Source organism: Spermophilus citellus (assembly GCF_964194105.1).
Source record: "Spermophilus citellus genome assembly, chromosome: 8".
Classification (NCBI taxonomy): Eukaryota; Metazoa; Chordata; class Mammalia; order Rodentia; family Sciuridae; genus Spermophilus; species Spermophilus citellus.
In genome coordinates this window covers 18,118,521-18,140,105 of record NC_138189.1, presented here as the reverse complement: position 1 = coordinate 18,140,105, position 21,585 = coordinate 18,118,521, and the positions used below count along the sequence as shown (strand labels likewise).

Here is a 21,585-nt window from a genome sequence, read left to right as displayed (position 1 = left end):
TACTGCTATATTTACTTAGTGCCTCTGCACTAGGGTTCATATTCCACAGTTGGAAAGGAAACCACCTGTCTCAACTGCTGATGTCAGAGAGCTCCCTCGAGACCCGGGCTGTTGGGAAGCACATGATACTGTACATATTTGCTCTTACGTCCATATCTGGCTAAGATTAGTTTTCAAATTTGTGCCCTATCGTGGAGTTCATTGAGCAGCGACTCTGAGGTGCCCTCCTACGTCACCGTACCCTTGTGAATTAAAAAGTAGCAAGTGTAAGCCCCCGTTTCAAGCATTTCCCCAACTAGTGATACAAGTATTTGCACTGCAGTAAAATGAATGACACTCGTCCTGGGGTTATCGTCTATGGATTCAATTTTGGAAGTGAGTATCAGGAGGAATTATCTTTGTACCTAGGAGCTTTTGCGCTGTTGTTATTTGGGGCTTTGCTTTATTTCTATTGGTGAGAGTTTAAAAAAATGTATTTATCAGGGGCTGGGGCTGGGGCTCAGTAGTAGAGCGTTTGCCTAGCATGTGTGAGGCACTGGGTTTGATTCTCAACACTGCATATAAATAGATGAATAAAATAAATATTTTTTAAAATATTTAAATATTTTAAAAATATTTATCAGATTTGGAGTTTTATCTCTATATTATCAAAGAAAAAATTAAAAAAGATTAATCTGTAGTATGCTTTTGTTGATTCCTTAAGCTGGTAGTGTATCAAAGTGAAGAAATTCTTGTAAAGTAAATGAAATGCCTAATTAGAAAAGACTGGATATTATGACTGTGCATTTCAGTCGATCTATTGTGGTCATTTGTCTTTGTTTGTTTGTTTGTTTGTTTGTTTGTTTTAAGATTTTTTCAGGGGCTGGGGTTGTGGCTCAGTGGTAGAGTGCTCGCCTAGCATGCATGGGGCACTGGGTTCGATCCTCAGCACCACATAAAAATAAAGGCATTGTGTTGTATCCATCTACACCTAAAAAAAAAATAAATATTAAAAAAAAAGATTTTTTCAGAGGTGTGTAACTCATTCTTCCAGTTCTTTGTGCCTGGGAGGGAATGAGGCCTTTTAAATGTAGCTCCCTAAGGAAGTGCGAGGGCCACTTGGCTGCACATCTCCAGGGAGTAGGTTTTGTGTCACAGTCAGGGGCTCACACTCCAACTCTCCCACTGAATATACAATTGCAGGAAATACGATGCCATCAACCTTACTCAAACATTTCATAAAAATAGAATCGTTACCAACAACGGCAGAGGCAGAAGGCTTGCTATTAGTGAAGTTGTTCATTATTTTAATCGAGGCATGCACCTGAATTTGAATATCTTTACCAACTTGCAAATTATATGGTTATTACACAAAATAGGTGGAAAACAGAATCTGAGGGTATAAATTACATTCTTGGGTCACATCAAATCAATGTCTTATTAGGGATCAGTACCAGGGTTTTTAATTCCCAGCCTTCCTATGATGCACACTTTCAATTAAATTTATATCTGAAATGATGCTTGGTATCTTTTTCTCAAATTCTAAAAATAGAGTAAATAGGCTGGGCTAAGACCCCTTGGTTCATCTAATCTTTCCTCTAGTGTAGGATTTTCCTCTGAACCATTAAAAGTGTTATAATATATGATTGATATTAATTAGTTTTCTGTAAAGTACTGCACTCCTTAACATGAACTGAACTAGAAATAAATATATTACCATGAATTAAGATTTTATTAGTTGAGAAGAAGAATTAGATGAAGGCACCTATGTGAAATCCTAAGTACAGGCGTCAAATTGAATTAATGCCAGCACTGCCTTGAGATTAATTTGAGTACTGAATAAGAAATAGTATACCATAACATAACTGTGTTTACTGAATCATTTTTGGCATCGAAAACTAAGACTACATTATAGATGCAACAACAGGCTTTTCTCCCTTGGAAGAGAGAGGGTAATTAAAGTAAATGCTACCCTCGGAAAAATGCCTCTAGTCTCCAGGACCTAAAGAGTCTTCTTGAGAACATTGCATCCTTGTATGTATCCGGACTTTGCATCCTGGGTGATGCTCTGGCCATCTCGTGCCTCCTCTTAGAGTTTTACAGTGCAATTGGTTCTATTGCCACCCTCCCAATTCTGGAATACTGGATAAACCTCACTTTACACATTTGCATCTCATTATTATGTATATGTTTTGAAAAGGTGCAGAAGGTGCTGGAAAGATTTATGGGATTGCCCCAGGGATGTTCTAAAAGGGATTCCTAATGATTTTGTAAGGAGGATGGATTGCATAGCATTTAATACAGGACCATGCAAGCTGAGCATGTAAAGCTCCCCAGATTACTCCTTAGACTATGATGGGAGTGGCGCCCCCTGCAGTTGTGCCCTCCTGTGGCTCTGCTCTACCTCTATGACTCCTTTAGTTTTGAAATTCCTTAAGCCTGTAATTCATCAATTTGATTTGCATCTAGGATATCCCTGGTAGTTTAAATTCACTGTCAAATAGGAATATTATGCACATCCTGCATATAACCTTAAATTTTCTAGTAACCCCATTTTGAACAGATAAATTTAATTTTAACAATATCTTTTATTTAACACAATATATCCAAACTGTTTTATCAACATGCAATCTATTAATTATGAATGAGATATTCTGCAGTCTGTTTTTCATAGCAAGACTTTGAAACCGCAGGCATGGTTTTCATTTATAGAACATCTCTATTTTGACTGGACACATTTCTAGGGCTCAGGAGTCCCCTGTGGCTAGTGGCTACTGGATTGGTCAATACAGTTTTCAACCTGTCTACATACTTGTCAGTACTCCATGACACAGAGAAATTACTTTAAAAAAAACAAACTTAAATATGGATGATGAAATATAACAAATCCTTTATGTCATTTTATCAATTTAAAAAGTGATTGTATGATTGACCACATATTTTCAAGACATGAATGCCGAGAAAATGTACCTGATAGGCCACTGGGGGTAAAATTGGCTGTACACTGATATATATATATATATATATATATATATATATATATATATATATATATAGTAGTCAGACACAATATCTTTATTTTATTTATTTATTTTCATGTGGTGCTGAGGATCACACCCAGCACGGTGAGCGCTCTGCCACTGAGCCACAACCCCAGCCCCACGTTGAATTTTTTTGATCCCCTGGCTTTGTTTTCCATTCTGCCTTCTGTGTGTATTTCAGATATCATCATTTAACACGATTTGATACTTTGGTGATTCCTCCCACATTTGCAAACTCACGGTGTCTTGTCAGTTTTCATGCACCATATGGATGTCTTGTTTCTTAACAGAGAGATTCTTGAAAGACTCTTGGCTCAAATAACATCATGGCCGGCCTCTTGGAATCAAATCTGTTTTCTGCCCTTGCTGCTTCTGGTCTCTTTAGAGAGAGAGTCAGGTCAGGACTGGTATGAAGCTGTGTTTTTTTTTTTTTTCTTTTCTTTTCTTCATGTAATCAGAGAAACCAACAGGCACTTGGCATGCCTGTGTCTCCACCACTTGTGATGATTCTGTCATGCATAGAAAGTCAGCTTGATATAGGACTTAAAGAGAAAGCCTGCCCTGCTCTGCTTAGCTTCTAGAATTTTTACTTATTTACTTTTTAAGATAAGGAAGCCAGGCAAAATGCAAACTCATACATCCACTATAATATTGCTTGATTTTCAACTGAGTTTTAAATACTCATACGTGAATAACAAGTATCACTATTGAGTACTTCTATGCCAAGCACTGGACTCATATAATCTCACTTAACCCCAACGCCAGACATGTAAGGTGGGCATTTACATTGCCATTTTAAAAAATAATGGGCTTGAGGTTCAGCTAGTGTCAGTTCAGATGCTTGAGACCTCAGAGATGGGTTAGAAGTGGCAGTGACTCTAAGGCCCATGCTCTCAGAGAGGGGAACAGCATCGTCAAGCCAAGTCAATGACCTCCTTCAACAGTGAACTTTGAAGCAAGGATAAAAGTACTAGTAGTTTCGATTTGGGAGATTCCCTTATTGTGTTTGTTCAAGAAATTCATACAGACAACACCTAAACCTGTACCATCTTTTGACAGAAGAGAAAATAGATCTAGAAAGTTTAGTGGCTTTGTCCAAAGTCAAAAAAACCAACTCCAATACCATGTTTTTTGATTCCTGACCCAGTGCTATTTGTCTGAGTGGTTTAGTGGCCTATTAAAGAAGATAGTTGAGTGTGGGGGATTTTTTTTAATTAAGAAAAAGAAAAATACTTTTATATAGAAATATTTCTTTTACTTCTTTGTGTATTTTAAACTTTTCATTGAAATATAATATGGATTTTGTAACGTGTCCATACCCTTAGGGTTCAGATCAATGAATTTTCCTAACTGCTCAAGCCCATATAACCAGCACTAACAACAAGGAGACCACAACTGGGTCCCAGAGTCTTTTGTGCCTGGCTTCCTGCCCCCAACAAGGGCCTCCTCTCTCCTGACGTCCAGCCACATAGTTTAGACATGTCTACCTCGGGGTTTCGTAGAAAGGAAATCATAAGCAAGGCACTTTTTGTTTGTGAGTCTGAGTGTCGCATTATATAGTTATTGTCCACTTCCTGGCATGAAGCAGTTCACTCATTCTCACCCTTTTGAAGTATTGGAGACCCAACAGACATTTTATTGTAGGTTTATTTAACATTAATGATTACTTTTTAAATGGGGGGATTATTAGTCATGTTTTGTTTGATTCAGTCTGAAGGCAAAATAACAACCCTGAGATACGGTACCTCAATGGTTGCAGGTAGGACAGGTCCCCGAGAGCCACTCTTGTCTGGTGTTCTTACGTAATCTGTGACATTGGGTAATGTGACCGAGAGACAAGGAGCACACACATGCTGAAAATACCCACGGGAAAGCGCCGGGCCGGAGTTCCCACTTCATGGCTTTGTACGGCTGTGCAAAAGGTTAGGTGTGGCCTATTTTTAGGTGTCCTGCCTGGAGAGAAATCTACTAAGATGGATGGTAGAAAGTTCCATCCCAGAGCTGTTGCGGATTTTTGTTTTGAAAGGAGGTAGGAAAAGAATCCACTGTGATCCTCCACTCAGGCAAAGAGCAATCTGGACTCTTTATAGTGTGGTTTATTTAAAAGGGAAACTCCTGTCAAGTTCCTTTTGCAGATTGTCTTCCAGGCACAGAAATCAGGCTTCCTTAGGTTAGTTTTTTTTTTTAATTCCTTTTCTTCAGTGGCAGGTAAATATGAAGTTAAGTATGTCGTGCTGGTGAATTTGCTCATGAAAGCAGGGCATTGAGGGGAGGAGCTGGTGTTTTATCAAGCCATTGTTCTGACTGAGGTTTATCATTTACCTGGTCTAACTTTACCTACTCCACTTTATCATTGCTCTTTCTCCAAATTCTCTGGTAGGGAATTTAGTGTGCCTGCTGCTGTTCATTCAGCCCTAGAAGGAAACCTCCAAGCTGGGTGGTGCAGGATAGCACTGAAGCTCAAACCCTTTATGTCTTGCTACAGGGGTTTCCAGAGTTGAAGAGTAAAACTCTGTAACCCTCAGGTATACATAAGCCATCCATCCTGTGACATGGCCTTGATTTAACATATTTGCTCATAATGTCGTGATAAAATATTTTCAGCATATCACCTTCTTTTCTCTCTCCACACCCTACAGTAATCTCTTAGGTGATCCCCCCTAAATTAAAAAGACATAAGATCTTATTTTATTAAATAGAATGATCTTTTTTATTTAAGGGGGCAGCGCTCTGATATTAGGAGGGAAAAAGGGTGACTTAAAACCCTTATTTCCCCCAGATGCTGAAAAACTTACTCATATTTACAAAATTCTAAATTTAGAATCCACCTTCTTTTCTAAATCTGAGTAACACTATTTCTTTTTTTTTGTCACAAAACCAGAGCACATGTTGATAAATCATATTGCACACATATGCAGATGTAAGAAAACAGTAACTATCATTTTTGTGTTTCTCACATTTACTGTGCAAACAGACACTTGGTCTTACACGTGACTTGTGCCACTTGGTAGAATTAATGATCAACAGTATGAGAGCTGCCTTTCTCTGGTAAGCTACCTGGGATTTGTAAGAAACCCATGTGTATAGAAAACATCCTCCTTCTAGCCAACAGCTAGCTTTAAAGTATCATAGTCCCAGGTTTCTTCTGTTCTTTTTCTAGAATGGTAGTAGTTAAATATCTGTAGTGCGATAAAGCTGTGCTTTCTCAGCAAAGCTTACCACCAGTTAGCTTTCTTGCATTTTGTCCCTTATTCCCAGCGTCCGTGCAATGACACACTTGGAGTCACCTTGTGCAGCAAAGCCTTCCCGAGTTGGCTGGGATGCAGTCACATCACAGCACTTCAGAGCTGGCCAATATTTTTGGTGTAATTGAATCTGGCCATCTTTTTTGACAGATAAGGAAACTGAGGCTCAAATTCATTGTGGGAACGTCCCCCAGTCAGATGGCTGGTGAGGGACATGGCTGAGTGAGGACCCATGTTTCTCCCGCTCATCCATCCTGCCTTCCACTTTGGGCTGAATCAAGAGCCTCAGCGTCACTCTATATATTAGGCAAAATTGAGCCTTATGTGAATTTAAGCCATATGGCCTTGGTTTCAACCTCCTTATTCCCCTTATTACATAAGGAATTATATAATTACATAAGAATTGTTTTTATTTATGGTCAAAATAATGATCACCCAAGTGCAGGAAGGGAGATGTGCAGGAGAGACCCAGGAGACTTCAAGAATACCCAAAGTGGTCATGAAGCCTTCATTCTTGGATGTGGTCAGACTTCCAGGGGAAGGAAGGTGGGTCTGTCCTTCATGTGACCTGCAGAGGTCTCCGAGTGAGCTCCCCACCCACAAACAGGGTTGTAGTATGACAGTCTTTACACAGATGGTTCCCCATTTCTGGACAAGCAGTGTTCTAGAAGTTCACTTCCAAGTTGCTGGTTCGAATCTTGGACTGGGTTTTCCTCCTTAAGTCAATTTCAGGTGTCTCTGATGAAAGCTACCTCTCTGTCAGTTCTTCCCCTAAGTCTTCTCTGCCTCCTCTTCCTGCCGCCCTAGCCAGGAGACAAGACTCTCTTCCTGAGAAATCTCCTTAAGAGTCCCATCATATGATTCTTTGAAGATATTACTGTTGTTTCTTTTCTTTTCTTTCCCTCCCTTTCTTTCTCTTTCTTTCTTTCTTTCTTTCTTTCTTTCTTTCTTTCTTTCTTTCTTTCTTTCTTTCTTTCTTCTTTCTTTCTTTCTCTTTCTCTCTCTCTCTCTTTCTTTCTTTCTATATGTCTCTAAATAATATACTATGCTAGTAAGCTATGATCCATTTCTAAAAATGGATGAAATTTTAACCCTACCAAGAATAATTAATTTTGAAGGGAGAGTTTAACATGACTTGATAATGTATTGAGAGACAAAGTAAAGATGGTTAGGACATCTGGGATTGGGTTGTTTGGGTCCATCTCTGAGGTGGCTAGTGGTGGTGGATAAATTCTCTCACCCTATAATTCAGGCCTCAGAGGGTTCCTACACGTCAGGCAGTGGCTTTCTTCAGTGCTGCTCCCGAGCCTGTAGCCTGAGTGCAGTAGCTGCTAGACTCAGTGTGATAGAAATGACTACATTTTAAACAGATGATGAATATATGAGAAAGATAAGGGATGTCAGAGGTTGTTTCTGTTTGTTCTCTTCCCTGTATGTCAAGAAGGCATAGCCCTAGTACTAAATCTCTCTATTTATTTCAAAGATGAATAGATATTCTGAATATATAAGTTATCCTTATTTATCACAGAAAATAAGAAAGTTACAGAAAAGCACCAGCACACAAAGAAAATTAACCAGGACTTATAATTTCATCAGCTACAATAAACAGCTCATTTATGTTCTCTTCCTCATCTTCTTTCCTCCTGACTATATATATTTAGAAATAAACTTTTTATGATTATAGTTATTTCCAGTTTAATAATAAAACCTAATATATATTGAACATTTCCCATTATGCTACTAAACGTATTCTTCAGGTTTTTAATGAAGCCTTGAGTATATATGTATGTATACTGCTTTATAATTAACTGTGTATCAGAGTGGACAGAAACATCACAGTCACATTTTGAGCAACATAAATGTAAATGATACAGCATTGAGGATCCTTAAAAATCTTTGTATACATTCCTCTGTTATTTTTTTAGGATAAATTCCTAGAAGTAGAATTTCTGAGTCTCTCTGGGGCTGTCCATTTTTAAATATTTTGATACATATTACCTATTTGTTCTCTAGAAAAATTGTTCCCATTTATAATCCTGCCAGTAGTATTTGGCATTTTTTATTTGCCTTTTTACTGCACTGCTCAAAGTAAAGGTTGATTGTAGAGGAGATCTTCTTCATTAAGGGTGTTTCTTCAAAAGTCCTGTGTCTAACTGAGTTAGCAAATATCATGTAATATTCTACATATTACCACAAAATTTAACAAGACCTTAAAGCTCATTGTTTCTTAAGAATTTATTTCCTTTCAACCTCTCCCAAATTTGAGGTGTGTATATGTTATCCTTCTAGTATAAAATACAAATATCAAAGTGCTTAAAAAGGTCTATAACAGAAACAAAAGCAAAATACTCCACAATTCTTCCAAGACTCTGTCTGATATGATAAAGAAAAAGAACAAACCAAGAATTTCCCAGAATCTCACTCATTCATCCTTTTTTTTAGAGTGTGTGCAAAATATAGTTTTCTCCCTTAAAATTAAGAAAACTTAAGCTAATTAGAACCAAGTTCCAAAAAACAGTGCCAGGGGAGAAGCCTGACTATGATTTAACAATCTGCAAACCCTAGTTTTCCCAAGCCCTTATTAATTGCAACTAGTGGGATAAAATCTTTCTTTAAATTGAATATTATGTTTTTGAGGTGCAGTAGAATCTTAAATTTTAAACAATGCCAGATTAAATAAAATGTGGTATGCCTTATTTTTTCTTCTAGCTAAAACATTGGTAAATAACCTTATTAAACATTTCTTGCCTCAATAATCAGGAACTCCATTATAGGTGAATTAACCCAAAATAATTAGGGTAGATAAAAATGTATGTACATTCACAACTATGACTGAGTTGCACATGATATAATCAGATTTTAACCATTCTTTTATCCCCTTTACTTATCTGTGTTCTCGTATTGCTTTATGTTCATATTAGTCCCACTGACTACAACTCAGATTAATTTTCACATTGTTTTTGTTGTAATATGAAAAATGCCAAAAGCACATAGGTCTGTTCTGAAGAAGGTTTTATTGGAGATGAGAGCTGTATTGTTGTGGTTGTCTATCACCTCTTGTTTATTAAAAAAAGTGCTAGGAGGCATTAATGTTGTCCACCAACCTTCCTGAAATGGTTTCCTCAGAGGTTCTTTGCTCACATTGACATCACCATGGCAGTTTGTGTAAAATAAGATTTAATTTGAGAGTATTTATAAGAATAAAGATCTTTGGTATTCCCTACTCTGCATCCACATTTTGTGCCCTGCAAAATCTCAGCTTCAAACCAGAGATCCAAAATACATGATCAGAAATGGACTTGGGATACAAGGATCAATGGTTCCCTCTAGGAACTAAGAGCCAGCAATTGAATAGCCATAAGCAATAATTAACTTTAAAAATATTAGCAATTCTGGGCAGGTCTCTTTTCTTTCTGGGAGAATGTTCCAGACATGCAGAATTCTCAGGAATACCTCTTTCCAGACACTTCCTTAGATACAAAGTGATCTCAGAGGTCCTTGATGTGCCTTAGATTTGGGGAGGGTTCTGCTCACTCTGTTCAACTGCTTTTCACTCTTACCTGCCTGATTTTTCTTAGTTGTAAAATGGGTGCACAGATGATCTTTCCTGGGAAGTTTTAGGACTACCTTGATGGACATGTAGAATTTGAAGTGAGGATCTCAATACTAGCCTGTGCAAGTTTGGCTATGTCTTCCTCTTTCCCTTTCTTCCTTGAAATGTTCCACCTTAAATTTATTCCTCTCATTGTAAGTCTACAAGAACAAATCAAAAAGATGTTTATACTAATAGTATTTACTTCTGAGTTTCCTTTTGTGCTTACCTGGATACAATGTTGACACCACGTGTTTTTGCTATAGCCTATGGTATGAGTTTGAGTGTTCCAATTTGATTGTATTTATTTTTTAGAAATGGAAAGTTGTTGGCCTGGGGTTGTGGCTTAATGATAGAGTGATCGCCTAGCATGTACAAGGCCCTGGTTCGATCCTCAGCACCACATAAAAATAAATAAAATAAAGGTATTATATCCAACTACAAATAAAAAATAATTACAAAATAAAAAAGAAATGGGAAGTTGTCTGAAATATGGATGATGGACAAAGCTTGTAATTTGGGGGCAGGAGTGGGGAAAGAAACCCAAATTTCAAACACTTCTTCAAATATTTTTGTTATAGAATTTAATTGTTCTTATGAATTATTGAATTGAATTATTCTTTCTCTCTCCCCCCACCATCCCCCTATCAACTCAAAAGACAGATTCTCCCGCCTCCACCAATGTGGGGACTTTGGAATACATTAACAGGACTATTGAGTGGTGGATTCCATGGGGGGGTGGGATCCAGGCCCTGTGTAGATATACGATATTATAGGCATCCAGCAGATGTTAATAAATACCTCTTCCTATTGTTGGGAGCAAATGGGGTTGTTTTGGAGCAGAGTCGTTGTGGTTAGTGAAAGGACCTTGTACCTAAATAGAGTGTGCTTTCAAGAGTAGAAAAAGAAATCTGGATATTGAAGAAAATGATACTGCTTTTTCATGGCAATTTTTTTTTCTCCACGTTTAAGGTCTGTCATCCCCCTAAAATTACAAGTTCCCTTGTGTCCCTGTCGTACCCCTTCTCGGCAGTCCTTGTGATGGATTGCTGGGCACACAGTAAGGCTTCCATAGATCGTCGTTGACTGAATCAAACATTTGGAAACCTTGGAGGCAGAGTTGTAGAAGGGGTGGAAGAGAGGCTGCAGGGAGAGGGGAAGAGCAGCCGTCAAGGCAGAGAGAGAATTAAATATAGAAACCGCCTGGGGAGCCAGAAAAGACCAAGGTTGGTGAGCAACTAACAATTTTAAGTTCTCCTGATGAAAGAAAAAAAAAAAAAAAACTGGACAGAAGAGAATTTTTAATCTGAAGAGTTAATTAACCAAATTATGAGAACTTTAAAATATCCTTTTGAGTTATAGTTTTGAGACTTAAAAAAAAAACAGTAGCAGGTACTCTAACTTGTCCTACGAATAGGTTTAAATTTGAGTTTTTATACTAGTAGAGATGGAAGGTGCGGGGGAAGGCAATATGCTGGAGTTTGTGAGACCTTGACATGTTTTGACTCCTAAAAATACAGCATACATGAAACCACTTGTCATCTGGGTGGCTATGTTGATCTGAGCGATTTAAGAAGTGGAATTAGGTGGCAGAAAAAAAAGGAGCATGGATCCCGCAGCTACACAATGTGTGAAGGTTAAAATATCAAAAACAATAATGCAACATGCTCTAGTGTAAAGGAACGTCTCTAAAAGGTGTGAATGGGATTTTTTTAAAAAAGCATGGTGGTTGCCCATCTTTGGATGGGGACAGAGAAAATCGTCAGTGACTCTCACGATGCAGGGATCATTTGATAATAGTTAATAAACATCGACTTCTCTTGGCCAAATGACCAATATCATTTCACAGTTGACTGTGTTGAGGGTAGAGCCAATGACCTTTGTCCTGAATTTTAATAACTTACTGAAGTTTTACATTAAGTAAGAATATAATTGGGAGGAAAATTAGTATTTTTGGGGAGGTGGGGTGGGGAACACAAAGTAATGCCATTATTTGCCTTCATGAAAACATTCTCAAAGTTGTATATTCCTTTTTAATTTTTTTTAACATGGAAAATTAAAACTACAGCAACTTTCTGCTAAGTATAAGGGAAAATGTGCCAGTGAAATATATTCAGCTCACTTAAAATGTCAAAGCTGTTGGCCATCTTTTTATGTCCAGTAATGACAAACTTGTCAATTTAATCACATTATTCAGAAATTTACTAGCAACTTGTTGCAGATATCAGAGGAGAGAAGTCTTTAAAATAAGTGGTATGAAAGAAACAGCATTCTGGTGGCTTTTTATCTTGTTTGTTTTTTATTGTATTTCTTTCTTTCACTTTACAATTTGAGCAACTTAATATTTAAAGTATGTGTTAGAGAAAAACCACCACTTTCTTTTCTTCATAAGGAGATATACAATAAAGAAAACATTAAATTAACCTCAGTAGAGCAGGAATTTAAATTAATAGGGCTTTCAAAATTATTTTTAGATACCTGGGAACTTTATTTTCAGACAAATTATTGTCTGGTAAAAGAATTAAGCTAAATTTTAAAAGTCTATTGGGTTTGGAGTTCCATGAAACCTGTCTTCCCAAAGATACATACCTGTGTACATCCCTCTGGAACTCAGAAGGGTTAAGTCCGACCACTGTAATGTTATGGGAAGTATTTTTCCACTGTCTCTAGTACCTTGGGTTTGTTATGTATTCAATATGTAGTGTCATCATAAAACAGTAGCACCTGCATTAGCCCTCATTGTCTCAAGGTACGAGCTGAGAAATAATAAAACAGTGAAGCTCAAGAAGTGAATATTTCTGCTAATGGCATGTGGATATTTTCCCTTCACTCCATGGACATTTTTGATTTCACACGCAAACTGCACGACCCAGGGCACGAGGGTTGGAATCCAATGTTTATTCAAAAAGGCACCCTAAGGCAGTCAGGGAGGAAAGGCTACATGTATGGAAGAAGGCAGCTGAAAGCCGGAGCTGTTCTGGGCATAGCAGCCGCGACTGTATTTACTAACATTTGTTTTCTGGGAGCCTATGAAAGAAATGGAAATAATGAGAAGGAAGCTGAAAGGATGAGGTTTTGTTGCTTGCTCTCCTTATATGGAGCAGAGCAAACTGCAGTAACAATTCCAGAGCTGGTGTTCCCTACCTACACGGGGACAACCGACTTCTGGGGAGAGGAGTTTGTTTATACCTTAACAAATACAGGCTGTTTTGTTGATTAAACAAGCAAAAAAATGCCTCATTTGCTGCTTTCAAACACTCCCCCAATTAGAAAATGTCTCATAAAAATGCATCATGTGATAAGCTCTTGCTTTAGTCCCAAACCGAGCTTGGGTCCACTTGGAGAGCTTACGGTCCTATGAGAATACACATACTAGTTAAGAATATAGTTGTTCTGTTGTGAAACAGGGAGCTTTGCCCCTTGCTCATTTTGGAGGAAAAATAAATTAAAAAAAGATTGCAGGGGATTTTAGTTATTATATGGCCAGGGCTCCGTTTAGAGTCTGTGGCATTCAAAGCTGGCTTTAATCACAGCATGATGCTTGAAACCTCCAAAAGTCCAAGTGTTTCTTTTCTTTCTTTCTTTCTTCTTTTTCTTTTCTTTTTTTTTTTTTTTTTAAAGCGTTACTTCACTGAGGCAGAGGGCTGCCTTTGAGTGACGTCAGGAGTTTGAGCAGCAAGCTGCACAGGAGAAGGGAGGCTGGGTGAGTGACAGCCCAGCCTACTTTTTAATAGCTTTGTCATGTGACTGGGGACTGTAGTAAGACAGGTGCCTTCAGTTCACTCTCAGTAAGGGGCTGGTTGCCTGCATGAGTGTGTGCTCGGTGTCACTGTGGATTGGAGTTGAAAAAGCTTGACTGGCGTCATTCAGGAGCTGGATGGCGTGGGACATGTGCAGCCAGGACTCTGTATGGAGTGACATCGAGGTGAGCTGGGGCTGGGCTCCGCAGGCATTGCAGCCAGGACGGCAGCTTCCCTCAGATGCAATTATCCCTGTAAGGGGGGGATGGGCTTGGGCGAGGAGAGGAGGCAGAAAAGTAGCTGGAGCGGGGCGGGAGCTTTTGGAAGGGAATCTCAATCTTATCTTAACTCCAATAAGTTTGCTATTTTAAGGTGGCTCTGAGATGCCTTGAGCAAATCAAAGCTCAGCTGCTGTCATCAGTATCTGTTGCAGTTAGAAACTCTTTCCATGTGCCTTTGGCTCTGTTTCTACTCATATGCAATATTTATGCTCTAAGATATTGATATGAATCAGAAGCTGAAGTCTTTCCAGTGGTGTTTAGTGGCCTGGTTGGAAAAATGCCATTTCTATTTATAAGAAAATGAAGATAAAAATATTAAAATGGATGTGTTCAAATATAGTCCGTTTTGATTCTAGTCTGGATTTTTTTTCTCCTTTCTCTGTTCATCAGACAGAGAACTTACAAAATCCTAAACATTCCTGCTGGACTGTCTTAGATTGCTTTTCCCGCAAAATATAAAATGATGCTGCTGCTTCCTTTAAAACTCCTATGTGTAGTTGAAAGATTTGGTCAGGGAAAAAAAAAAAAAAGCCTTATAGTGCAAGGTTTCCTGTTTGAGCCGGTGGCAGGGAAGCCAATGGTTAAATCTCCCTGTACCACGGAGAGCTGCCTGAAGCCGGAGAGAGAATAGAGTTTATGCAGGACCGTGTGTGGAGCTGCTCACTGCTTGTGTAAAAATAGACGGCAATACATCAATTCCACAGTCTGTGCTGGCTACAATTCATACAGGGGGAAAAAAAATGCAAGCGGTTTCCTCGTAATCTCTGGAGTCTAGCTGGGGGACGGAGGACCTCGGTGTGTTTGCATTCAGCACAATGGAATGTTCCCGGAAAGTTTGGGCAACTTGGGAAACAAGCGAAACTTTCTGAGGACTCTGCTGAGATGGACCCGAATTGAATTGCATGGAGGATCCGAGCTGCTAACAATGAACCTGGCAAAGGACTGCGAGTGCTTCCTCCGGGTAGCTGGGGGCACGTAGGGTAAGGGGGAGGATCAAGTGCCACACGTGATTTGATTAAATAAGATGTGCATGTGGTGTGGCGATACACATCTAAAGTGAAAATAATTTGGTAGAGGCCGGCTGCGAATGCATTTTTCCTATCTAGCGAGGCATGCCCTGGATTCTTAACTCCTTGCTGGGTTTGCAAACGTTGGCTCTGGCTGCCCTTCTTGCCTTGGTGGATTGTATTTTGTGGGTTGTAATCCTTCTTATCTTGTTGTGATTTCTCGGTAAGGCAGGATAGATATGGAGAATTCATATGTCCTGTAGTGATTAAGAGTCAGGGTTCTAAGTGGCTTCAGAGTCCTAATTGTTTGAGTAGCCCGGAGTGTCCTGTGGGTGGTTGTCTGGCTGGCACCGTGGGTCTCTGCTGCTGTAGTTTCGTTTTTCCATCATGCATAATTCCTGATGCTGCTACTTGATTGAGGAACTAGCTCGTATGGAAATAAGGAAGGTTAATGTTAACTACCGGAATTCCTGCAGTCGTTTTCCAATAAGTATCCAGGCTCTTCAGAACGGTGGCCTTTTTACGTTTTCTTTTCTGAAGGGTGACAGGTCTTGGGCTCCTTGTCCAGCCGTGGATTGAGTCGCAGGTCCGCTGTGGCTGGCCAGTTGCTGTTGCACTGTAGGCAGCAGCTGCTAGAAGCCCTGCCTTCGAGACAGCCGCTCTGGGAATCACTTCTGCCAGTTTCAAATATTAGAGCAGCAGGTAGCGTAGGCAGCTTTCATTTTTTGAATCATTAATGTTTGCTGTCATCCTAAAACGTCTTATGCCCTTTTGCACATAATGACAGGACAGCACACTGGTTAATAAAGGCCCATATCACTGGAGGTGCTCGGAGTCCCCCGTGTTTCACAGTTTAATGAAGGTGATGTACAATAAGGTTACCAAGATTGATAGAGACAATTCACATGACATATACTCCACCAAGACTGTCATTCTTTATGGCCCTCCTTGCCACCCCCTTCCCTTGTCTTGACTAATTTTTTTTTAAAGAAGTTAAGATCCTTTTTTTTTTCATTAATATAATTAATGTGGCTGAGTCCACTTTTTCTTCTCTCTCTCTTTAAAATTTACCATCAAAACCTCCAAAAGGTTAATGGAGAATTATACTTAATTATAATGATTCATTATCATCAGTGCAGTTAAGCTAATTTATTGTCTGTTGGAGTGAAATAACGTACAATAATTAGCCTTTTGTGTTTAGTGACTGCTTTATCCTCTTAAATCTTATTATAAAATTAAGGCTACAGTTGTGACATAGCTGTCATCGTTGCAAGGAGGCACTAGAACGAGGCTGTGTGAGTGCAGTCGAGCACACCTGTTACAGATGTATGGGGAAGTCATAAATATCAGCGTGTCAGATGAGGACAGTTACAGGGCTTGGACTGTGTCTGCCACCATCCAAAGGCCAAATATAAATTAATAACAGGGACACTTGCTACGACTAATGTGTTTTAGATTAGCAGAATAATGCCACATTCAGAAGCACTGATCTTATTAGCATGTCAACATTGGCAAGAGCACAGGCACTTTTTGGAACCATAATGTAAAAGCATAATAGGAGAGGGAGAGCTGGAGGAGAGAGAAAAGGAGGTGTACAAGACAGTAACACACAACAAACTGACCTGGTCTAGTCAATGGCTTTCAAAAGGGACTTACACATTTCTGAAAAGTTCCAGGTTTTTTGTACAGGGTGTTCCTGGAGGGGGCAGTTAGATATTGTTCACCAGTCCATTGGTATGACCCGTCAGTATTCCCAAAACATGGTTCCTGAGCTCTACAACGGAACTTAAGGCAGAGGTAGACAGCCAACATTTTTATTTGTTGATGCTGTTTATGCTTGATTATGTTAAAGGACTATCCCCCAGTGAAAGATTAGTATTTTTGCACTGTGGGAAAAGTTCTCCCCTTGCCTCTGAATGGGTGGTTGTCGAAGCAGAGTTAACACTGAGTGTGTGTGCTTGGACTGTAAGGGGTGGGCCAGAATGTGCCCGGGGAGCATAACACCCGTACCAAAACAAGAACATTGGACTAGGACGAGATCTTCTCTCCTGTCCAGCTTCCATTGCTTTCAACCTAGTTGAATAGACTGATCTGTAACTTTGGGTTCATATAATAAAAATGAAAGACCAGTAAAATGATAAGGAAGGAGTTTGGATAGAGAGGACAGTCCTTTCCTTACATTACCTTCTGCCTGCAGCTGGGGACCTCATGGGGCTGGTGGCCTTAGGGCAGAACTGCAGTGATTTGCAGACTCCTCCCATTCTTCTCTTACTAACTGCCCACTCCATTACCCAGGCCCTACTTCTCAGTGTGTGGCTTATCATCACACTGCTGCATATGATCCGTGTAATGCAGCCTGCCAGGGATGACAGGGGTGCTTGTGGAAAAAGAAATCTGCATAAAACTTATTCAAAATCTAAATGTCAAGGGATATCTGCAACTTCATGCCCAAGGACTGCATGGATGTGAACAACTGGACAGCATCTCTCCTGACCTCGTAAGGTAGAGGCAGGAGGGTCCTGCTTCTGAGTGGGAGGCCTGGGTTCAGACAGCTTGGTGCACAGGTAGACAATGTCCCTGTGACTCTGGCATCCCCAGACCCTGGCCGTAGGAGTTCCTGCAGGGTTCTTTATGGTATGCAGCCTGGAATCAGCCATCAGTTAGCTGATTCAGTTCTAGGAGACCACTTCATTGGTAATGGGGTCCACTTTCCTTGGAAAGCACCAGGGTGGGGCCGTTAAGTGATATCTGCTACACGCAAGGAAGAAAAAGAATATGGCAATCTAAAATGGCCTTGGAGACAAGCAGCCCAGCTGCAGTAGAGGATATTTTAAACCTTTCAATATATTGAAATAATTTTATAACTCTGAACAAAAATAGCTATTTTGAATGTATTTGGAACATAGTTGAGATACACCTGAATAATGAACAAAATACAATTGTGGTGTTGTTATTGTGACTCCTCTTCTCCAGGTGCCAGGTGATCCCAAACACACACACACACACACACACACACACACACACACACACACCACGTCTTATAAGTAACTCAGAGTGAGATATAAAGGCTGCATAGAAAAAAAATATGATTTTTGTTCTTCATCTCAAGGAACCTGCTTTGACCTGTTAAGGATGACGTCCAGTAACTCATAAAAAGTCAGTGAGAGTAAATGATTTAAGAAATAATTCAAGAGGACCACAGATGAGTCAAAGGCCTTGCATCATTAGTTGCTGAATGAAGGATAAGGATGACATGTTTAAAAAGAGTCTAAGTGGAGAAAGTTCTCCTCATGTAGTTCCTGTCTTCTATTTTTCACGTGCCAGTTGTTTAGGGAAAGTCCAGTAAGCATGATAATTCCAAGTAAAATCAAGCTTGTGTTCTTCTCTAAGAGATTATACTCTCAGGATAGAGTAAGATTTTACGTATAGTTAAGCACAAGACAGTCTGATGTGATAAGGGCTAACTCTCCAAGCGGTACAAACTGGAAGACTCAGAGAGGACTTCATGAAGTACTTATCTTGGATTTAGAGATGGAATTTTGCATGGGATAAATCAGGCAAAATATCCTTTGGGAGCCAAGTGGGAAAAGAATTTAGGGTGTTTTCCCTGGTGATTAAAGCCTCAGAGGCCAGCTTTGGTGGTGTCGTTGAATTAACCAGGCTTAATTCCTATCACATGCTATTGTGGTTTAATACATTCCTGCAGTTAATGAAAGCTTTTTTTTTTTTTTCTTTTTTGCCTCCTGCAGTGTGCTGCTCTGGTTGGTGAAGACCAGCCTCTTTGCCCAGATCTTCCTGAGCTTGATCTTTCTGAACTAGATGTGAACGACTTGGACACAGACAGCTTTCTGGGTGGACTCAAGTGGTGCAGCGACCAATCAGAAATAATATCCAACCAGTACAGCAATGAGCCTGCAAACATATTTGAGGTAAGAACCTCCTTTGGAAAGTTCATTTCTCCTTGACCTTGGTTTGGGCCAGTCTGACATGGGATAGGCCTGAAAACATCTTGGGTTCTTACTGTATGGTCATCAAAAGAGTTTTTGTCATACTTTCTTTTTGATGGTGAAACAATATTTTGGAAAACAAACAGTTTTTTTTTTTTTATAATTAAGGGGCTGAGAACTGACAACAGACTGCATTAAATTGTGTTGAAATATACGGGGTTGTGAAAGAATTGATGACAAGAACAAAAGTCTAAACCTGTTTATTCCAATTTCCCACGGAGAGAGTCTTAGCCGTAAATGGTGACTAATATAAATTAATATTATAAGAAGAAAAATTTTAAACTGAGGGTTTAGAAATCTACCTTTTTTATCAAATAGGTGAGCAGTGTTGACTATTACTCTTATATTTTTGGTACATACCACTAATTTCTTTGTAGGTGGAAATTGATAAACTCAACAGATCTAATCTATATTTACAAATTAGTCAAAATTCATTTTCCTTTCAATAGTGAGAATTACCTCCCAGACTCTGGATGCTTATTATATGCTATAATAAAGAATGTTACCCTTCCCCGATGAACATGTTGTTTAGAGAATAGACGTGCTTTCTTGCAAGATCAGCATTCATTTGCTTGAAAATAAATCATTTCTTGTAGGGACTTTTAGTGAGTACTCTTATAAGTAAATTAAATCAAGATTGCAAAATCACCTAATTTTCAATATCAGAACTACCAATGCTATCATCATGAGCTAATATTTTTTGAGAACCTACTATGTGCTGACTCTATTCAAAGTCTCCATAACCCACCAGTGAAGACCTTTATTGGTTGTTTTCAATGTCATTTGATTAAAATTCCGAGTCTTAAAAAAGCCAGTATTATAATTTTAATTGAGTTTTTCCTACCACTCAGCTCATGGAAGTTGCTGAATAAATGTTTTTTTGTATAATGAGTGAAGGATGAATATAGTAACGTTGACAACCATAATAGTAATGACAACAGTGGCCAATGTGTTGGAACCCTTTCCTGTCATCTTACACATTCCTCAAAACCACCTGCTGTTTAGGTACTATTAGTATTGTTCCCATTTTACATATGCAGACATGGAGGCTCAGAGAGGTTAAACAATTTTCCCAGAGTCACACAGTTGACAAATAATTATGGCACTTAAATTCTAAATTTATCTGACTTCAAAGTCTATATCATTGATTAAAATAGGGAAACAGTGAATTCCGGTGATCGCCATCCTTTAGAAACATGTATGAAGCTGCTTCTTTGCTCAATACATTTAAAAAATAGGACAGAATCTTTCCTTTCAGTTATGGGGTATTGGTTGATGTGGAGACCAGGGCAGCCTGTCAGCCATGGGGGCTCTGCCCAGGGTGAAGATCTTGCAACAGTTCTGGAGCATTAAGTGGGTCTCACAGGAATGCTTCAGGTAGGGCAGCGAGGGGGAGGAACCGCTGAAGGTTTGTGGTTTCTATACTTTCCCAGGCTTTTCAGCTGGGTCTTAGAAAGTTCATGTGAGGACTTGGCCGGTTAGAACTGGTAAACTGAACATTCCTCATTCAGTACACTTGTCAGGTTACAGGCCCATTCTAAGTCATGCTGCATTAAATAAACAGTGCTTTAAAAAATGTCCATCTCTATAGACCTCTTATCTAATAATCAATCCACTGTTCCATATTGGGTCAAGACCACGGTTTCTGGAGATGATGGTGGGGGATAGAGGCGTGGTCCTCATTGCCTCCCGACTTTCAAAAGGACCACTTTCTTCCTGGCCTTAGGTTCCCATATTTGCTGTGGGGTGCCTACATGGGGTCTCCCCGTTTATTTCTTCAGGATGCTTCCTGTCATTTATCTATCTATAGATGTTTAATCTACACAGGGACTCTCCTTTCTTTCCCTATATAACTTTCAACAACTGATAGAATTGTTTTTAGTGCCCCAAACACAAGGAGTACTTAATTTAATCTCACATGAGATCATTTTAAGCCAATAATTCTCAACAAAAGCAACATCCCCCCCGCCCCCTCAGATATTTGGCAGCTTCTGGGGGGGGGTGTTTGATTGTGAGGACTGGGGAAAGGTGGTCCTACTGGTATTTAGTGGGCATAACTGGCATTGAGAGCTGGCACTAAATATCTTACAATGCACAGGAAATCTCACGACAGCACAGAGCTCTGATCTCAAATGACAGTCGTGCTGGGGCTGAGAAACCCTGTTTGTTTGTTTAATTGTTTTTGAAAGTCTCAGTGATCTGACCAATTCATCCCCTATTTGAAGTGTAAAAGATAAATTGGTCCGATGGCTGAGACCAAACACAGTGGGGTGGTGGATATCAGGAATAAGAAGCCACATAAAATTATCGAGCCGCTCAGGGCCTCAGTACTAACATGACAGGTATGCTCTTAGTGACAGAAAAAAAAAGTGACTGTTTAGATAATTCCCATTGCAGCCTCTCTGATGTCACAGGGCCCCTTCTTCTCTGTCCAGGCAAAGGTTAAGGTCCTCTGTGGCAACATGCAGCAGCGTCATGAGCATTTGCATAGAGTGATGACACCTCTACTCTTTGCCCTCCACTGTTAAGCGCAGGCATCTCTTCTGTAATGGGAAAAGAAAGTGTGTTTTGAGCTGAAGTGAAATTCTAAAATTGGTCTTCCCTGGCAAAAAAAAAAAAAAGTTCACGTGCAAGATAACCTTTGAATGGCCACAGCTTTGCGTCTATTCCAAAGCAGCGCTTCAGAGAACTCC

General features: G+C 39.5%; 1 protein-coding gene across 4 annotated transcripts in view; it reads left to right on the top strand.

Moving 5' to 3' along the window:
- The window catches only part of PPARGC1A (PPARG coactivator 1 alpha), a 609,045-nt gene that overhangs the window by 501,866 nt on the left and 85,594 nt on the right, over positions 1 to 21,585 (top strand). The window contains exons 1-2 of one of the 4 annotated variants that reach the window (XM_081303148.1): positions 237 to 375; positions 18,635 to 18,814. In XM_081303148.1, the coding sequence (XP_081159274.1) occupies positions 331 to 375; positions 18,635 to 18,814 (225 nt within the window). In that variant the 5' untranslated portion in view covers positions 237 to 330. Of the gene's footprint in view, positions 1 to 236; positions 376 to 13,626; positions 13,783 to 14,599; positions 14,840 to 18,634; positions 18,815 to 21,585 lie in introns of those variants that run through there. The other 3 variants (XM_081303147.1, XM_081303146.1, XM_081303149.1) reach the window with 3 other exon arrangements.